At 40.6% G+C, this 19,388-nt stretch overlaps 1 protein-coding gene across 2 annotated transcripts in view; it reads right to left on the minus strand.

Moving 5' to 3' along the window:
- UTRN (utrophin) overlaps nucleotides 1–19,388 on the minus strand; it is a 321,971-nt gene that overhangs the window by 112,357 nt on the left and 190,226 nt on the right. For both annotated transcript variants that reach the window (XM_083434684.1, XM_083434685.1), the window contains one exon: nucleotides 263–435. In XM_083434684.1, coding sequence (XP_083290810.1) covers nucleotides 263–435 — 173 coding nt within the window. The remainder of the gene's footprint in view (nucleotides 1–262; nucleotides 436–19,388) is intronic.

Genomic DNA, 19,388 nt, shown 5'->3' on the forward strand with positions numbered 1-19,388 from the left:
GGTGAGGACCGTGGTGTTGCACACAAACCCTGCTTGTGGGCTTCCCATGGGCATCTCGTAGGCCACTGTGAGAGGAAAATGTTGGACAAGATGGCCCTGGACCTGATCCAGTAGGGCTCTTATGTTTATTTGAACACGCCGGCGCATGATAGGATGGCACTAACATGAAACTGGTGCATTTTTAAGCTGTGTCCATACTTGTACAAAAATGAATCACAGGAAGCAGCCGTGATTCAGATGTAACTTTCAAATCATATTTTACCTGATACTAGCAGACTTCGCTTTCAGGTCATTCCAGCGCTGGTTCATGTCATCAATGCGGTGTTGGAGCAGCGCAGCCTCATCAGTGTTTCCCAAGGCTTTTACCATCTTCTGCCTGTTTCCATCGATGCTTTTGAAGATGTCATTGTGGGCATCAATTTCAGCCTGGATGTCCTAGGAAACGAAAACAAAACAAAAAAAGAAAGAAAGAAAAGAAAGCCCACTTGTGTTAATACTGTACTCAGAAAGAGATAATGAACTATTCAGAATTCCCCTATCTCCCTATCAAAAACCAAGGTTACCACATAGGAATAATTTTTTTAATGCTACTATTCAGATATTCATAAAAGAGATCTCTGTTTAGCCTAACAGTATATGCTCTTGAAAAAATTGAAAGGAATAGAAGAAATATGCTACTTCAAGAACGAACTGTTCAGATGAGTAGCATAAGACCGCATTCTGACAACTGTTGTCAATCTCCCTAGCATGCACACAATTTTCCTATACACAATGAAGTACATAATTATGCCAGTACCGCTGTCAACATTTACCTCAAGGAATACTAAAGATTTCAAAATAAATTACTTACTTCATGTTAACACAAGCCATTTAAGACAGATCCAGATGGCAACAGTTTCTTGCACAGTGTAGGCTGCTTTTAGGAGCACTTGAAGAGTCCCAATGAGAAAGCAATTTCTCCCCTACAACTCCCCCAGCCCTGCATCACCAGTAAACTAAAGCCAGAGAGCTAAACTCATTCCCATATGGAACAAGCAACTGAGAAGGGTTGAAATAACACATCCAGTATCCAAAGCATTAAGCCAACTAATCAAGGTCAAGAGTATAAAGTGCTAAGTAGAGTCCATCTTGAATTAAATAACTAATGACGATATAATTTTATAGCTGTATGGAGAAGGGCTTTCTGTGCTGCTGCCTACATTTTGGAATGATCTCCCTGTTGAGAGCAGGTGGGCACTGAGATCTGGATGCTTCTCCTGAAAGCTAAATTCCTGCCTCTTTACATGAGCTTTTCTTGACAGTTAATACCAGTTCCTAGCTGCTGGAATTGATACTGAAGTTTTAGTGCTGCTTTTTAAATATGATATTGTTTTGTTACGTTTTGTTATATGTTGCTTGTTTTATTGTTTTTGAAATCACATTGGTATTTCTTTAAAATGATGATAATGATAATGATTCTTGATACAAGTCTTCAGAAGATTCCAAGACTCAGAAACTTACCTTTCTGAAGTTGCCGAATGCAAGGAGCAACATGAAGTTACGTCAGTGTGTTATGCCTTGTAGCAAGGAAGGGCAACCTATGTTGTATGTCTGTATGTTGTTGAACTACAACTCCCATCAGCCATGGTTAGGGATGGTAAGAGTTGTAGTCCAACCATATGTGGTGGGCCGCAAGTTTCTCCATCCCTACTGTAGACTTAATAAATATTTATAAGAAAGTCTAGAGATCTGGACAGGGATGTCCAATTGGCAGGCTGGAGGCAGAACACAAAGAAGTCTAGTGGTTCTTTCCCCAAAACATTTTAAATTTCCCACAAGTCAATGTGCCTTCTCAGCTTTTACATGTCATATATTATATTCTATATAAACACATGCATACAAATATGTGTGTGTGTGATGCCCCGGAATGTATTATTTATTAATGAACTAAGAAGATGTACAGCCTGCCCTTCATTAGTGCCAGTACCAGGGCGGGGTACAACATAAAACAAATTATAAAAACTTCAGTAAAACAGAACAAAAAAACTCCAAGAAATCAAGAAAAGAGGAGCTTCTATTTTTCAAAGTAAAGCAAAAAGCACTGTGAAATGAACACCAACATGACTGCTTACTAACATCTGGGCAAGAATGTTTAAACATAGGGGGAAAGCCATGGGGCATACAGTATATCTCCATGAGATTAATCAGTGAAGATTATTACAGGAACCTTGTGATGCTACAAACATGATTTTCCTTTTGAGAGAATCAAATTCAACAAGCCAGGAATGCCATAAAGAGCTGATTCTTTCATATTCATTTCAGCATGTTCCATTCTCTCCCGAGTGAGCTTTTACACAGGTGCCCACGAGGGTAACACAGCATCTAAAAATGGCCGATATTCATATGACAGGCATTTAAGAATTCATTGACTGCTCCTGTTCATTTAGGGTATTGTGGAATGCATAATTATCCTCACTGGGAAAAGAAAACAGATGTATGGATGAAAATATGAAATCTCAGGGACATATTTGACGCTTCAACAAAGTTAGTGAAATAAAACTTGGAATTGTTTGTTTCTTCAGAGGGAGAAATGTTTTCGACACTCAGCAAGTACTTCCTTGTTTACAGGGCTCTTGACACATACATCTGTAGGAGTGTGGGACTCTTTCAGAGGAAGGATGGAGGTGGTGAGTGGAGCTAACCTGCATGGTCTCTGCGTTCTTACAATGACTAGAGGGGGCTGCGAGTGAACTATGTGACGTTTAATAGAACACTTGCAGTGGTTTTTGTGTTTTCTTCATAACCATATGTAGCTTCTTTGTATTTATTTCCTTTTCAACCCCTTTCATCTCCTTAACATCTTGTGATATTTGAGAGTGATTTCGTCACATGTATTCAGACTTGCAGATTGACTCCTCAAGTATCGGCAACGTAAGTGCAGCTGACAGAAATGTTAATCACCTTGTCCCCACCAATTTGACCCTTTAAGACTGAGGTAGCAGAAGCAAGCACTCCTCATGGCTGAACTTTTAAAACGTTCCACAGTGGAAATGAAATCACATAGGGTTTTTCATTCTTCCAAGTTGTACTTCCTTTCATCACCCCTTGCCCACGGTCTCTCTCCATTTACACAATTATGATATAGTTTTGCTTCTCGATCGGTTGGTTATCTGGGGTAGATTCTGTTTATACATGTACTGTCTCTGAACTCAAATGCAGGGGACTAAATTGAAGAAAAACCCATGAAAGGTGTTGCTGTAGCATTTTTACATGGTTAGCACCACTATAATAGTATCTAACAGAAAAATACAAAAAGCTTGATCCTGAAAACAGCAATGAGGGGGAAAGGCTGAATCACCATTTAAGAAGAAGTTTCATTTTTTTCTTCCTTGAAAAAGTTCCACATTTTCAATGAAAGCTTGTGAAGATTATGCCTGTGCAGCCCTGACCATTTGATCAGGAAAGGATACAGTATATGCAGCTTACACACACACACACACACACACACACACATACACACACACCAAACTATGGCAGAGGTAGGGAGTGTTTTTTGGTTTGAGGGTTGGCACTGTCTCTTAGCCAACCCTTTGGGGCCACATGCTAGTGGTGGGGAATGCTAAAACCAAAGTGTATGGGGCCAATTCACACTTGCACACACACACACACACACACACACAGTCACACAACATTAACATGGGCACCTAGAATCTCTGTCTCCCTTTTCTCTTTTGTTTCACTCAGTCCATCTATTGCTCTACCTTCCCTTCCATCTCCTCCTCTTCACTTTCTCCCTATTGGAGGATTGTCAATGGGGCCAAATGTTGTTAGGTGAAGAGAAAAGGAGAACACTCATGACAAGAATTCCTGGGAGGCTGGAAGCAGGAAGTGTGGTGCACCATCATTCTTATGGATGAAGCAGTTGGCCAGGGGCAGGTGTACCACTGGCGAAGGTGTCCCATGGCCCTGCAGTGTTGTGTTATCACTGCCAATGCCAATATCAAAATTGTCATTGCCAGTAAATTAATTGTGGGCAGTGGCAGGCCACTGGGCATGGCTTGGGCCAGATTGGGTCCATGGGTTGGCTGTTCCCCAGTCACAAGATATACAGGTAGAAATATAATTAAATTACATACGCTTCAAGTTACATACACTTCAGGTTACACACTCCGCTAACCCAGAAACAGTGCTTCAGGTTAAGAAATTTGCTTCAGGATAAGGACAGAAATTGGGCTCCAGTGGCGCAGCGGCGGCAGCAGGCCCCGTTAGCTAAAGTGGTCTTCAGGTTGAGAACAGTTTCAGGTTAAGAACGGACCTCTGGAACGAATTAAGTACTTAACCCGAGGTACCACTGTAATATGGAACCCTTTGGTGGGCACTAAAAAGCAAACAAACTAGAGATGTCAACAACAACAAATATTACCTAATTTAGACTATGCATCTGCCCACTCAAATGTATTATGAACTGAATGTCATTTCACCATCTCAGAAAGTTAAACAAGATTTTGTTCGTGCACAGGCAAAATTCAGGCTGACCAGTTCTGTAAATTCACTTGCAAAAGTTCTTTAATGTTAACTCTTTACTATCAGTGAAATTCTCATTTGAATCCTCATTCCCTCTGAAAGTCTGGACTATAAAGCTGGCTACTGTATGGTGCAGCCACAGAAATTCTTTAATGCTAACCTTTCCTCTTGACAAAACTCTTTTTGACTGCCGTGAACTATGTGACTAGAGACCACCCAGCCAGGCTTGTCATTTGTTTGGCAAGTCATCTTTTCTCTCTGGGTCAGTTCTTTGATTGTTTCATGCAAATGTTTTCGTTAGTTGCTTTCCCCCTGCCCAGAGTCTGATCTAAAACCCTCTCTTACTCCTGAAGTTGCTTGTTTTGGCAGGAGGAGACAGCAACTGAATTTCCAGGGAACTCTCAGTCGTGCTTGGTGCTAGGAACTGGCAATCCTAGATCGCAATATGACAAGGACCAGAACTCTCAGAAACAGGCTAGCTTTTCCCCTGAAGGTACCTGAGGAAAACAAACTCACACAGATTGTTGAACAGGTAAAGGCTGCAAAGGGTGAATATGTCAAGGTGAAGAGCCATGGCTCAGTGCTAAAGCATCTGCTTTGCATGCAGAAGATCGCAGGTTCAATCCTCAGCCTCTCTAGGTAGGGCTGGGAATGTCCTCCGCCTGAAATCCTAAAGAGCTTCTGCCTGTCACTGTAGACAAAACTGAGCTCCAGTAGACCAACAGTATGACTCAGTATAAGGCCTGTGTAAATTACCCCACCTGCTTCATTCACCTTCATTTGCTTTCACCACCATTGCCTTCATTTTGTACCCGGTTGTGTAGACTGCAAGACTTTTTGCTGGCCTTTTTTTTTTCTAAGCATGGTGCTTAGAATATTTTAATATGGGTAAACACATAAATGAATCGCCGCCGATTTCACAAAGCTGAGTGGGCTACCAATACAATATGGCTCACACCCTAATCTTTAGGGAGAATCCTTTCATAGGAAAATAAGGAGAGCTCTGTTGGATCAGGTCAATGGCCCATCTAGTCCAACATCCGATTCTCACAGCAGGACCTGGGCACAACCTTCACACCCTATGTGCACTCCATACTGGTCCAGCCACCCTCTGATATGTGCAAGTCTCCTTAGACACGTACAATTGTACAGACACATGCAAATAAAGACACAAAATAGTTAATGCTACTACATTTTGATAGGCAGCAAGGCAAACAAGGCATCCAATGCTTGAAATTTAAGTTTCATAAAATTAAGGAGGACTACAAAATCCCCCCCCCCCATATGTTCTTTTCCCAATTATCTCATCTCCAGACTGGTACAGATGCCTTGCCAACCTAATTTTGTTCTCTTTTAATTTCAGGCTCCTGATAAAGTTTTTAAACTCAAACTTTTTTCCTCCTTACAGGTTACCAATGTGCACCAGCCAAAAAAAAAGAGAGGGGGGGAATCTAATCACCACACATATCAAAATATCAAGATAGCTGCAAGTCTATACATACAAGTAGGCAAAACCCCAAAGCACTAGTGTGACTAACCACCAGCTGCACCCAAGGAAACTACTTGAAGCTGTGGTTAGGGTTCAGTCTATCTGAAATTAACATGAAGCAAACCCCTTTGAGAATAAACCTTTTCCAGGTTGTACACCAAAAGTATTTTAGCTTCTGATCGTTTTGTTTGCAAGTGAAAATGTAAAGCCTGTGGCATGATCTCTCAGGGGAAGCTGAAGCCTCAATCCATACACAACAAGCACAACCCAGTGGGACTGCTTCCTTCCATACAGATGTAATCAGGAGCATCTCCGTTTGGTCACTGCTAACAGGGACCTGCTGTCATTGATAAAGCACCCTTGGCTCTGTAGGGCAGACGAAGCCGCTTGCAGCATTTTGAATCCAACACTTTAGGTATCCCTTCCTACAATAAATCAGCTCGTATTTCTCCTGCTTCCAGCATAGCAGGGTAAAGAGCATGTTAAAGATCTGTTCTTCTGCATCAAATGGTGGAGGGAGAGGGACCTACCACAGAAAATCACAAACAATACAGGTCCAGTTTCCATGTTTCAGAACATAGGTGTAACTTTGTCTTTATTTACAGACACCTATAACTGTAGACAAATGAATGTACAGTGGTACCTCGGGTTACATACGCTTCAGGTTACATATGCTTCAGGTTACAAACTCCTCTAACCCAGAAATATTACCTCAGGTTAAGAACGGCTGCACGGTAGCAGCAGGAGGCCCCATTAGCTAAAGTGGTGCTTCAGGTTAAGAACAGTTTCAGGTTAAGAACACACCTCCAGAACGAATTAAGTAATTAACCCGAGGTACCACTGTAAATTTAGAAAGGAAGAACCACACCGAAAAAGAAAGCTTTGCATGCAAACCCTTGCACAGAACTACTATTGTAGTCAAGCAGCTTGTAGACATGCATGTAAACAAAGCTATTAAATCCTTCTAAAACTGTCACTAGAAGATAACACTGCCTAGAATAATATCAGTTGTGAATAAAGTATAGGTAAATCAAAGTGTAACTGTTGGGCCATTGGTTATGCTTGTTTTTTTAAAAGCATAATGAAATTACTTAAGAGCTCACCTTGTTTTAATATCATATCTGGTGTTATTTTTTTTAAAAAAAGAATCTTCTATGCTCCCATTTAAGCAAGGTCATTACATAATACCCAAAACCTTATCAGGAACCTCCCAATACAGTCTGCATCACCTCCAGAATAGTGATATGAAGCTTGAGACACTCTTGTTGAACAAAGGGTCTCCAATAGCTAACACCTGGTGAATTTTTATCCTTTTAATAGCATTATTTTGGAGTGTGGGAATGTTTATTTCTGAAGTCTCCAGAACATATACATGCACATACATGAGCCTTGGTAACACAAAGAATGACTCTGACAACAAGCCAGAACTATAGAATTACTTTCTGATTTTTCCTATTTTAGTCTTTTAACTGCTATGAGCCAACAGTCCCATATGAAAAAATAAGAGAAAAAATAAGGCAGACAAAAACAAGGCAGACAAAAACAAATCACACTCCTGCTCTAAGTGAAGACATGACCATTCACCTTCACACGTGCGCATGCGCACACACAAACACACGCACACACCTGCCCCCAAGTGCTCAGAATAATTAAAGGGTCACCAACCAAAGCTCATGGGAGGCATTCCATACCATTGAGGCCACCTGATCCTCAAATAACAGCAATGGATCTGGAAGGTATCCCAAGCTGTGTACCTGCTGCTTTGGAGAGCGTGTAACCCCATCAAGACCAGGCAACCTCTCATCCATCTGGTCTAGACTCTAAGGAACCACCTACTCACAGTGCCTCAGTCTTATCTGGGGTTGTACTGGTCTGCCCTCAGAGGCTGCCCATTTAGGCCTTAGGGAGTTCTTTACTAACATGGGCACACCTCTGTTAAAATCCTGGTCAATCGCTAGAAAACCAATGGGGAACCTATGGTTCTCTGGCTGTTGTTGGACTACAACACCCATCAACCCTAGCCAGCATGGCCACTAGTAAGTGGTGATGGGAGTTGTAGTTCATCACCTAGAAGGCCACATGTTCCCCATCCCTGATCTAGAATAAAGTGATGGCCCAGGAAATTGGACATAATTCCCCACTACCTAGGCATACTCTCCTGCTGACTGAAGACCATTGTGCTTCCTGGTATCCCAGGGAAGTCGAGGAAGTGGAAATAATGGACAGGATTTTGTATTTTGTTGTATTACAATATGAGCTCTTTGGAATTCAAAATGTAATACAATGTAATATGTAAGAAATAAAAGAAATGACGAAAATACCATTAAAAATCATAGAGTGCCCTACAATTGCTACAACAGGTAGAAAACTCATTAAGTGGTCCATCAAGACCCTCAGCATTTTTCAAGTGGTCCGGCAGGGTGTGTGTTGCAAACTACTGTCCTAGACAGCCAAGTAACTTGTATTCCCAACAATCAACCAACATGATAACAGCTTTGTCATTAGGAAAATGTGTAGGAATCCAATTAAAGGCTCACATTCAAATTTCTGACTACTATAGCCAACTAAAACGGCCAGGATTCTGCTGCAGCAACATCAAATATATATAAGCATATAAGCAAGCGACAAGTAATGTATTTTTACAAAGCAAGTTATCCTTACGTGAATACAATAGTAACACTAATTTGCATCTTTTATAATAATTTACAACTTTCTCCCTTGTTCGAAATCTGTGACATCAATTTCCTTGGTGCTGAACTTGTTACTATTAGAGTCAAAATGCAATGGGAGATTTGGGGGTGGGCATTAGCAGCTGGAAACTGAAACTTGCAAGCACCAGATCTCCTTTGAAAGAAGCAGACAGAACTGCCCACACAGGAGCTGCTTTCTAAACACATCACTAAATTAATTGAAAGCTGGCGCATTAAAGTTGCCACTACAGCTTTCTAACCTTCAGTATCTGATCTAAACTTTTACAATTAATAGCTGCAATTACAACACAAGGTCTAGCTATTGGTAATAATTACCAGCTCTCAAATCAAGTGAAACACAGCAATTAATTAAGACTACACATGTTATGCTAAGGGTGTTTAAACAAACAAGCAAACAAACAGAATCATTATTGCCACATACTTTCTAATATGTTTCCGAATGCCACTCAAAACATCTCTTTCTAATGCCAACAACTGGTATGATATGCAATTTGTGTTTGATTTCAGTTAGCTAGCTAGTAGGATTCACAAAAGTTATATAAATGGTAACTCCAAAAGAGCAGCATTCAATATATTTGCTCGCCTCTTACTTTGAAACTTATCCCTTCCACTGAGCAAAACCCAGTGGTGTCAACAAGCATTATAGTAGTACTATTGCACAGCATGTGTACATTAGTGATACTCTAGTATTAATTCGAAGCCTGCAAAAGATGCAAGTTAGAAAATTTGTTTCACTCCTTTTGCTATATGTCAACTTTTGATGAGCCATTCTAATTGAAAGAAGCAAAGTCAAGGTTTAGAATTTGCTGCATCAATGCATTTTTCAGATACCAAACACATCTCTGGTACTTTGGAGAAAAGGAAACATTTTAAGAAATATAACCAAAGAACGACCAAAGTACCATATTTCCCCAGCATTACTCTTATTAGGCTGCTTGATACAATCTGAAGGCAGTAAAAGAGAGAAAAGAAAGGTGAGAAAAACACTGTTCACATTTGATGGAGCCACTGAACTACTTGCAAACTTAAAACAAAAAGAAAAAGCTACCGTCATTTCTTTCAGCAAGAAGTTATGAAATGCTTTCTGTTGAATAGCAAGTGTTCAATTGCATCACTCCATGAAAAGGCCCCTTATTCACATAACTGGGCACTGCTGGATAGTTCTGTTACTTATTAAGAAAGCATATGGAGGAGTTTGAATTAATGCTACAGGCAGTACAAGAAAAAATGCCATTGCAGAATACTTTTTTCTAAAAAAAAAACAACCTATGAGGCACTGGGTATTCTCCCAGAAAAAAAGAATAGTGAGAATTTTCTTCTTCTTTTTAAAGAAAAGTAAAGAGTTTAAACTCGCCTTCTTCATACCTTTTCAAATGTTGTCAGTAATTCCCGTAAGCTGAAGTTCAGGCCAATCATTCTTCACTCTCCCTTTGGCACCTACATCTTCCTAACGAAGGTTTTCAAATCAACAGGTCTGTTGCCTTCAAAAGGTGTGCATACATATATTTTTCCAACTATACCTCTTCAAAGTTCTTTGGAAAATCCTGGTCAGTGGCAGCTTAGGCCGCAACATCATTCTGCTGCCCCACTGTGCCCAATTGTTTTCAGGCTGGATAGTTCAGAGTAAGCAAGCTTAATTCTACTTGTTCTATTAACCAGGTTCCATGAGGCTGGCATGTTTTCCTCGTCTCACTAGACCGCCCAGGATTCCCTTTTGCTCACCTCACTAATGACCTGCAGGCCCAAAAATATTTTCTCTCCTGGGCCCCAAGCTCAACGTTTGGTCTCAATTACACTCCGCAAACGACGCTATATCCTCATGGCACATAAAAGAAAGAAAGGAAAATACTCTGCCAGTGTTTCTCCATTCATTTACAAACGACTTTTGCTTAAAAATAAAAAAATGGTGCTGTAAAACAACAGCCAACTTGTGAAAAAAGTTAAAGTAAGACAAACTGCACTTCAGTCTGAAGGAAAAAGGCATCACCAAATGCTGGAAAACAGGCTACCTCTTTTCTCCTGTTCTCTCTCTCACACACGCTGTCCTGGTGACCAGCAGACTTGTGTTGCTATGGAAATAACCAAGCCAGTTTCACTCCATTTCCCTCTGCCTGACTAGCCTAGGGGATGCTGCTCTGCTTTCCAATAGGAGGGGGGAAAACACCAGGAAAAAACCGTTATTCACTTTGTTTCAGTAAAACTCCCAAGCAAAATCTCACGAGATATATAACCTTCCCAACCTTCGCAGGGATCTTGTCCTTTAGATCCCCCACTAGCTCTGGCAACAGTGTGGCAATCCATCCCTAGGATATGTTTATTATTTTAATCTGCACCCTCCCTTCCACCACCCCTTGCTCTCCTCTGAAGCTAAGCCCACTCCCACTTCCTGGAGGCCTCCCCTCCCTTACTGAAAAAAACTTTAGTACCTATAGAGCAATGGAAAATCCTGGGCCATCAGCTCCTGCTATTTTACAACTTCTCTCATTCTCTTCTTCCAAAAGAAACCCAAACATTCATTCTTCCCGACTACGGCTTTGAAAAAAAATAACATTAAAACAAAACAAAAACGGTTAAAGTAACAGTAAATCTTGCGCCAAAGCCTGCTGCTGCTCTGCTTCCATTACCTCAGTCTCAACACACACAGATCGTTTTCATATGAGGCCTTTTGCTCTCATTTCAGCAGGAAACCTGACACCTGGAGTTTTGCTACTAGGCAATCACTTCCGATTTGCTAACAGAAAGGAAAGAAAAGAAAAAGAAATTCCATTCGAAAAGTGAAGAGAGTGCACATTTCAATTCTTGCCAATGTTTCCTTTACATCTTATGGAGGAGATGTACAAGCAAAACACTTCGCTATATTTCCAAGAAAGCAATTTCTGAAAACTGAACAGTCACAAAGCCTCTCAGCACTGCAACTCTTACTCATATCAGTTCCATCTAAACCTGCCAATGGCTTCACTTAACATCACAGCGCTACTCAGGGTGCAGATGCCCAAACCCTGTGAAACAGGTAGCGATCAGAGGAATACTACTCTAAAAGTGCTGCAGAAGAACAGACTTAGTAAAAGAAATAAGAACGTTTGAATATTTTTATTTCACTTGTGTGGGAAAGGTTGCTTTTGCTGTCAAAAAAAAGTTTGTGAAATGTTAGCCACAGTATAGGAACATAGAGGTGGTGTTTGCATGTCATGCTACACCATAGTTTAGCACTATGTGCATGAACTGGCCAAAGAAGTCCCTCCTCCCTCACAGCTGAGACTTGGAGAGCTACCCTTGCATCCTTCAATTTATATACAGTGGTACCTCGGGTTAAGTACTTAATTCGTTTCGGAGGTCCGTACTTAACCTGAAACTGTTCTTAACCTGAAACACCACTTTATCTAATGGGACCTCCTGCTGCCGCCGCGCTGCCAGAGCCCGGTTTTTGTTCTTATCCTGAAGCAAAGTTCGTAACCCGAGGTACTATTTCTGGGTTAGCGGAGTCTGTAACCTGAAGCGTATGTAACCTGAAGCGTATGTAACCCGAGGTACCACTGTAATTGTGGTTTATCACATAATCTGCTCGGATCCTGAACAAGCCAACTTCAAACTATCAGTTATGAGGCTAAGTTAACCATAGTTCATATCATCAACAACCTGTAGTTTGGACAACACAACAATCCAACTTTAAGTAAAAATTAAAGTAAGATCTCCCCTCCAATAGTTCAGTCAGTAAAACATATTCTTAATCTAAGGCAGGCATAGGCAAACTCTGCCCTCCAGATGTTTTGGGACTACAATTCCCATCATCCCTGACCGCTGGTCCTGTTAGCTAGCGATGATGGGAGTTGTAGTCCCAAAACATCTGGAGGGCAGAGTTTGCCTATGTCTGATCTAAGGGTCGTAGGTTTGAACCCCATGTTTGGCAAAAGACCCTGTCTTGCAGAGGGTTTGGCTAAATGGCCCTTGGGATCCCTTCCTACTCCTCTGTCATTCTACCCTAACTAGCAGGCCTTGAAAGCCTTTTCCTTCATGGGTCTGCGTAATGCCTCCTCTGACTGGCAAGACGGCTCATGATACATAGCTCAGTCAGTAGAGAATGACTCCTAATATTAGGATCATGACTTCAGCCCCATTTTGGGCAAAAGATTCCCGGATTGCAAGGGGTTGGAGCTCCATGGTTCCTTCCAACTCCTTCCAACTCTATAGTTCTGAGTCTGCGATTCTATCCTACAAGTCATGTAAGAGGAAAAGAGGTGGTGGGGGTGCAAGGCTAAGGCTTGCTCATTCCAGTTCATACACATCACACTAAACAGCATGAAATGTGAACACTGCCATTCATCCAAACATCCATAGCAAAGATGATAATGTATGCCAGATGAGCCGCAACACAGATAGAGGCTTCTATTCAACATCAACAGACATATGAAGAAACCTTTGGAAAAGCTTGGGCCACTTCAGTCCCCATTTTAAACCTCCAAGCATTTCAGTTAGATGCGGAAATGCAAAACAAAAGCGGGCTTCTCAAATCCACCTCCCTCCCACTAATTTCACTGCTACCTGAACACCTGAACAGCATTCTACAGAAAAATAAAAATAAATCAGATTTAAGAAGTATTACTTCACAAAACATATAATCAACTTATAGTAATCATTGCCATAATTATTTGCAATGCCACCAATATACCCGTTTGGCACAATTAGATAAATAAAGACCAGGTTTAATATTAAAAGTCAAGTCACCTCAACATACCAAATGCTTACAGGAAGAAAAGACCAGGAAAGGGCTGTTATCTTCACCCTGTAGGGTTTCAATATTTCAAAAAGTGAAAATTGTTCAGCTCTTTTTTTGGGGGGGGCAAAGTTGAGTTGTGGTTTTTTTTAAGGAAATTCGCCCAAAAATAAACACTTCAGAAATGGGTTGCCATACACCCAGGTTTTCCTGATTGTCAAAAATTTTACCAGGGCGCTATTTCCAATGGACAACTCCCACATGTCTGGGAAATTCTGTATGTATGGCAGCCCTACTTCCTGTGAGTATGGCTCTTCTTGTGTACCAAGTGACATCTCATGTTCAGTTATTGTATACCTTCAAAATAAAAAACTAGAAGCAGATATTGCCATCATGTCATGCTTGCTAGTCTCCCTTGTGGTATCTGCATGACAACAGTCCCCAGACTGCTAACTAAACAGATCACTGATCTCACCCAGAATGGCAATTTTTCCTCTTCCTGTGTCCAGTGGTTACATAAGCTGACATGGTTAACAAATATTCCTGCCCTAGACCTACTTAAGCAGACACAGTGTAACTAAACAACAGACCAAGACTGCATACCTATGTTGCCAGTACTGGTTCCATTTTCCACAAAATGTATAGTAAAAATTTTCCTCTGTTATTCTACAATTCACTTAAATAAGCACCCTTCCCCTACCTGATGTCCTCCAGATGTTTGGGACTACAAATGCCATCAGACCCAGCCAGTGTGGCCAAATGGTCAAGGGATATCTGGAAGCCACTGCAGTGGGGGAAACTGTTTTAAAGCAAATTTAAAGGCCATGTGACTAGCATGAATGAGAGCATCTGTAGCAAAGGGTGCACAATTACCGTATGTACTACTACATTATTGGACTAAGCTGCTTCTGGCAAAACCAGAGCAGAGCACGGAAATGTCGTTTACCTTACTGCCAGAGGTACCTATTTATCTACTTGCACTTTAGAGATGCTTTCGAACTGCTAGGTTGGCAGGAGCAGGGACCAAGAAATGGGAGCTCACCCCGTCATGGGGATTCGAACCGCCAACCTTCTGATCGCCAAGCCCTAGGCTCTGTGGTTTAGACCACAGCGCCACCCACGTCCCTTGTACATTTTTGGACATTTATGTTTCTCTCTGTAACACAATTGCTGTTGCAATGAGAAAGCTCAAGTAATTATTGGATTTTCTTGCAACTGTAACTCACACTTCCATGTTAAATACATGGGGTGCATTGGGGGGCCCCTTATAAACAGAAGCTTTACATTCTTCATCTTTGACAAAGAAAAAAGCATGTAAATGCAAAACCATAAATACAAAACACTTTAATTCTGAGACAAAAACAGAATGTCCAGCTATAGTTTACATTCCTGTGTAATTACAAAAATATAGTTCAGTTTTGTATGTGTGGACACCCAGAATCCAATTTTTCTAGCAAAAAAAACCCACAAGCACTATAGAGAAATACAGACTTTACAAAAGACTGAAGACACCAAAGGCTGTAGAAAGCTGGCATTCTGTCAGTTTAAGCACTTGTGCAAATAAGTTTCAGCTAATCTTTTAAGGATGAAACTGGCTTACCGCCACAAACAGAACGATCACACCGATCACCTCTGAAAACCTTTTTGCCCAATGAATTTTGCAATTGAGTTTTTATGAAGGATATAACAGGAATGTTCTGGTACCATTAGCACATCCTCCATTAACAATATTACCAAATACACTAAAAAAAAAAAAAGGGTGTTTTACATGTACACAGGTCTATCAATAGAATGTTTAAGCCGATGTTGCAGGAAGATACATCAGTGCTAGCAATAAAGAGTATGAGGCTTTAATATTTACCACTTACACCAGTTAACACAACCACTATAAAAGAGCGTTCAGAACTGCTGTGCATGTTCTTTCAAATTCTGCACAAATTCCATACAGGATATGACTTAATAATTAAAGCTACGTTCTGGGGAGGGGGGGGGAGCCTAAATAGAAATGAATGTGCAATCTATAAAACTGCTATTAAACAGTCCAAAAGCCCAAAATCTGTATTGCAATGCTTACACACTATCTATTCTGTTTGAAACAGGGCAAGATGGCACATGCACACAAACATGTAGTGCTGATGACAAGAGTGCACAACATCAGTACTTAAAAGTTTGCGAGTTTTCAGAGAAAAGTAATTTTAATCAAGCACAGAGCTATGGAGCAGCCACAAAAACAAAGCTTTAGAGTTAGGAATATGTGAGTGGAACTCAATCCAGTAGAATCAATAAAACTGAAATTACACAGAAAAAAATGAAGACATTCCATTACGTCCACAAAAAGGAAAAATGCCTGATTGACTTTGACATGACCCTATACCAATGAAGTTGAATTAAACTATAGAAACCACCTCACTATGTTTTTACAATATCTTTCACATGGATTCTGCTGCTAAGCTTGTTTTTAGAAAACATAAAATAATATACCGGGCCACAGATATTGCCTCTGCAAAGTTCCCCTGATGTTTGAGAGTATGACAGAACAAGGGTTTTGAAGGAAACATTAATGCATGGGGGTGTGGCATTTTAAAACCTTCACTAAAAACAAATAAGACTCTTCTTTGCTCCCCACTGCCCCGAGCACAAATCAAATATCTTATGGCAGCCTAAAAACAGATAAATGAATTCACAATGGCATAGAAAAAAGCCAGAGAAAGTGGGGGGCAACAAGGGGATTCATCGTAGAATTGTAGATTTGGAAGAGATCTCAAGGGCCATCTAGTCCAGCCCCCTACAAGGCAGGGATCTCAGCTAAAGCATCCATGACAGATGGCCATCCAACCTATGCTTAAAAACCTCCAAGGAAGGTTTAAGGGAGACTGTTTCACTGTCAAACATCCATTGTACCATTAACTCTACATCACTTGGAATAATACTGAAAGGATTTTGAACCATTTAAGAAAATTCATAGAATCATAGAGTTGGAAGAGACCACAAGGGCCATCGAGTCCAACCCCCTGCCAAGCAGGAAACACCATCAGAGCACTCCTGACATATGGTTGTCAAGCCTCTCCTTAAAGACCTCCAAAGAAGGAGACTCCACCACACTCCTTGGCAGCAAATTCAGTGGCAATCTATGAGAATCGCAAAGGAATAAAAGCTGAATGAATATATTTAGTTTTCAAATTAAGTTGATATATACTTCTTAAGCACTTAAAAAGCTGTAAAAATAAAATAAAGAGGTAACAATTGTTCACGCTATCTATGGAACACAGAAACTGTGATTGACCATTTTCTTACATAAACCCTTAAACTTAATTTTCTATACTAGAAAATCCAACACTAATTAGAAACCTTGAAAACTAAGAGTTCAAATATTCTCTCTTTCTTCAAGCATTATGTGATAATTAGTAATAAGTAATGGTTACATAAAATAATTTTACTTCATCAAAATATACGTGTTGCTTACTGCCTAAAACAAAGGATTGAATACAGACCAAAATTAGCAGTGAGAACAGTGCTTTCTTTTGTAGGTTATCCTTCTAATATGCAATTTTCTGGTTTATTATTCAGCTAACTGGTGAAAGGAAGAAAACATTATAGTGTATTTGATGTTGTAGCCTGTCAGGGAGAACCTTGAATGCCACATCAAGAAAAAAAGACCAAGCCATTCTGAGGTTCATATCTAATTTTAACAGGCCTTGTTCACCTTGTGTCATTTTTTGTTTTCATCTCCCATTAGAACTTGAATGCTGACTGCTTCATTAACACCTAAAATCCTATTACAGTGGTTTCACATCAGCTTTCTAGATTATCAGCGCTTAGGACAATAAGTACAGTGGTACCTCGGGTTAAGAACTTAATTCGTTCTGGAGGTCCGTTCTTAACCTAAAACTGTTCTTAACCTGAGGTACCACTTTAGCTAATGGGGCCTCGTGCTGCCGCACAATTTCTGTTCTCATCCTGAAGCAAAGTTCTTAACCCGAGATACTATTTCTGGGTTTGCGGAGTCTGTAGCCTGAAGTGTCTGTAACCCGAGGTACCACTGTACACAGTTGTTACCAATTGTTTCCCATGTCCATCTTCTCTCATGGATAGACACCGACTATGGGGCTGTTGCTTTTCACAGCACAGGGTGCCTTATATTCCTGAACGAAGTGTTATTTCTCCTGAAAATACTATACATAGCCCAATAACGTCCAATCCATCCTTGCATGCACTGGTGCCTTACACACCCCTGAGGTAAGGGGAAACCCACTTAAAAATCACTGCATCAATGTTACTTTCACCTGCCCACACACAGGAGTTACCCCAACGTATTTTATTTATTTGTATTTACTTATCAAAGTATTTATATATCGCCCACTCAGGGGGTTGTGCAGTAATACAGAACATAAAACAATTAAAAGAGTACAGAACAATCCTGAAATCCTGATAGAATTATAAACAACTGCATAGGCCTGAAAGCATTAAAAGGTCATCTGAAAATCCAATGTGAGGTTGCCTGCTGAATCTCTGCTGGAAAAGTGTTTCACAGCAACATTAAATGCCTAACTTCCTATTGAGGGCAGCCAAGCCTTCTTAACACAGGAGACAACTAACAGGGAACCTCCAGATAATCTCAGCAATCAAGCTCAGTGATTTTCTTTGAAGGCTGTCCATTTCCCTTCCAACATCAAAGTATAGGAACATCTTGATCCTCTTTCCCTCGCAAGCAGCACACATAGCACCCAAACCACTATGTGCTCACTGAATTGTACTATTGGTGCATCGTGGGGAATCTCCTTGTTTCCCATTTCTCCCCCCCCCCCAAAAAAAAAATGCTTCACAAATCTAAGAATAACATCCACTTTTCCTCCAAATGAAACCAGTTTCATATCTTTGTGGAGGATGTTTTGCACATTTAAAAAGTGGCGCAATCAGTCTTGGTTCACTGATAAATGAATCCACGTAAAAGATTGTGAGCCAAGAAGCTCACATACACGACTGACCAGTTATCTAGGGGAAATTCACAACACAAGCACATAATTTTCTTGGAAGTTTATGGGTGTAATCCAAATGTGAACACTTCCGAGCCTCAAAGATTTCAATGGGAGATTTAATCTGACTTGACAATTGATAAAGGGATTCACTTTAAACGAGACACCTTGTTACAGAGCAGACTATGTCTCTACATTAACTTGTCTCTTAAGATGTGAGCAAGTTAAAATGAATAGGAGATACAAAGTCAGCAAGTCCACTTCATTCAGAAGAGAAGGTGAAAGTAACACTAAGTAAACATTAGTTTGAGAGAATGTCACTTCCAATTCTGGTAGGATAACTAGCTAGATTATTACTAGGTTTAAACATATGAAATCGCTGGCCAAACTGTGAGATGGACCACTAAGTGTTTGTAAAATGTTTAGCATCCCATGAATCCTCTGTAAAAGAAGAAGAGTTTGGATTTGATATCCCGCTTTATCACTACCCTAAGGAGTCTCAAAGTGGCTAACAATCTCCTTTCCCTTCCTCCCCCACAACAAACATTCTGTGAGGTGACTGAGGCTGAGAGATGTCAGAGAAGTGTGACTAGCCCAAGGTCATCCAGCAGCTGCATGTGGAGGAGCGGGGAAGCAAACCCGGTTCACCAGATTACGAGTCCACTGCTCTTAACCACTACACCACACTGGCTCTGTAGGCAAAGATAGTTATATCAACAGGAAACCCTCTGCAGTCCATTTTTAACTCAGTGTTAGTTATTTTCCTGGAACATTTTTATCCCAGAGGGATAAGTCTGGAAACCTTGACACATATATTAAATCGTATATATGCAGCTAAAGTAATGTTAACCCTTTTTAAAAAAGGCAGCTGGAATGAGGCTTTTAATAAGCACCATCTGTATTAGGTAGAATGCTGTGGGCATCTTACTGGCACTTCCAACCTTATGAAAAAAGAAAAAGAACAAACACAGCTGTACTGCACCACCTTTCCAAACAAAGGT

Source organism: Podarcis tiliguerta, assembly GCF_965153285.1.
Source record: "Podarcis tiliguerta genome assembly, chromosome: 3".
Classification (NCBI taxonomy): Eukaryota; Metazoa; Chordata; class Lepidosauria; order Squamata; family Lacertidae; genus Podarcis; species Podarcis tiliguerta.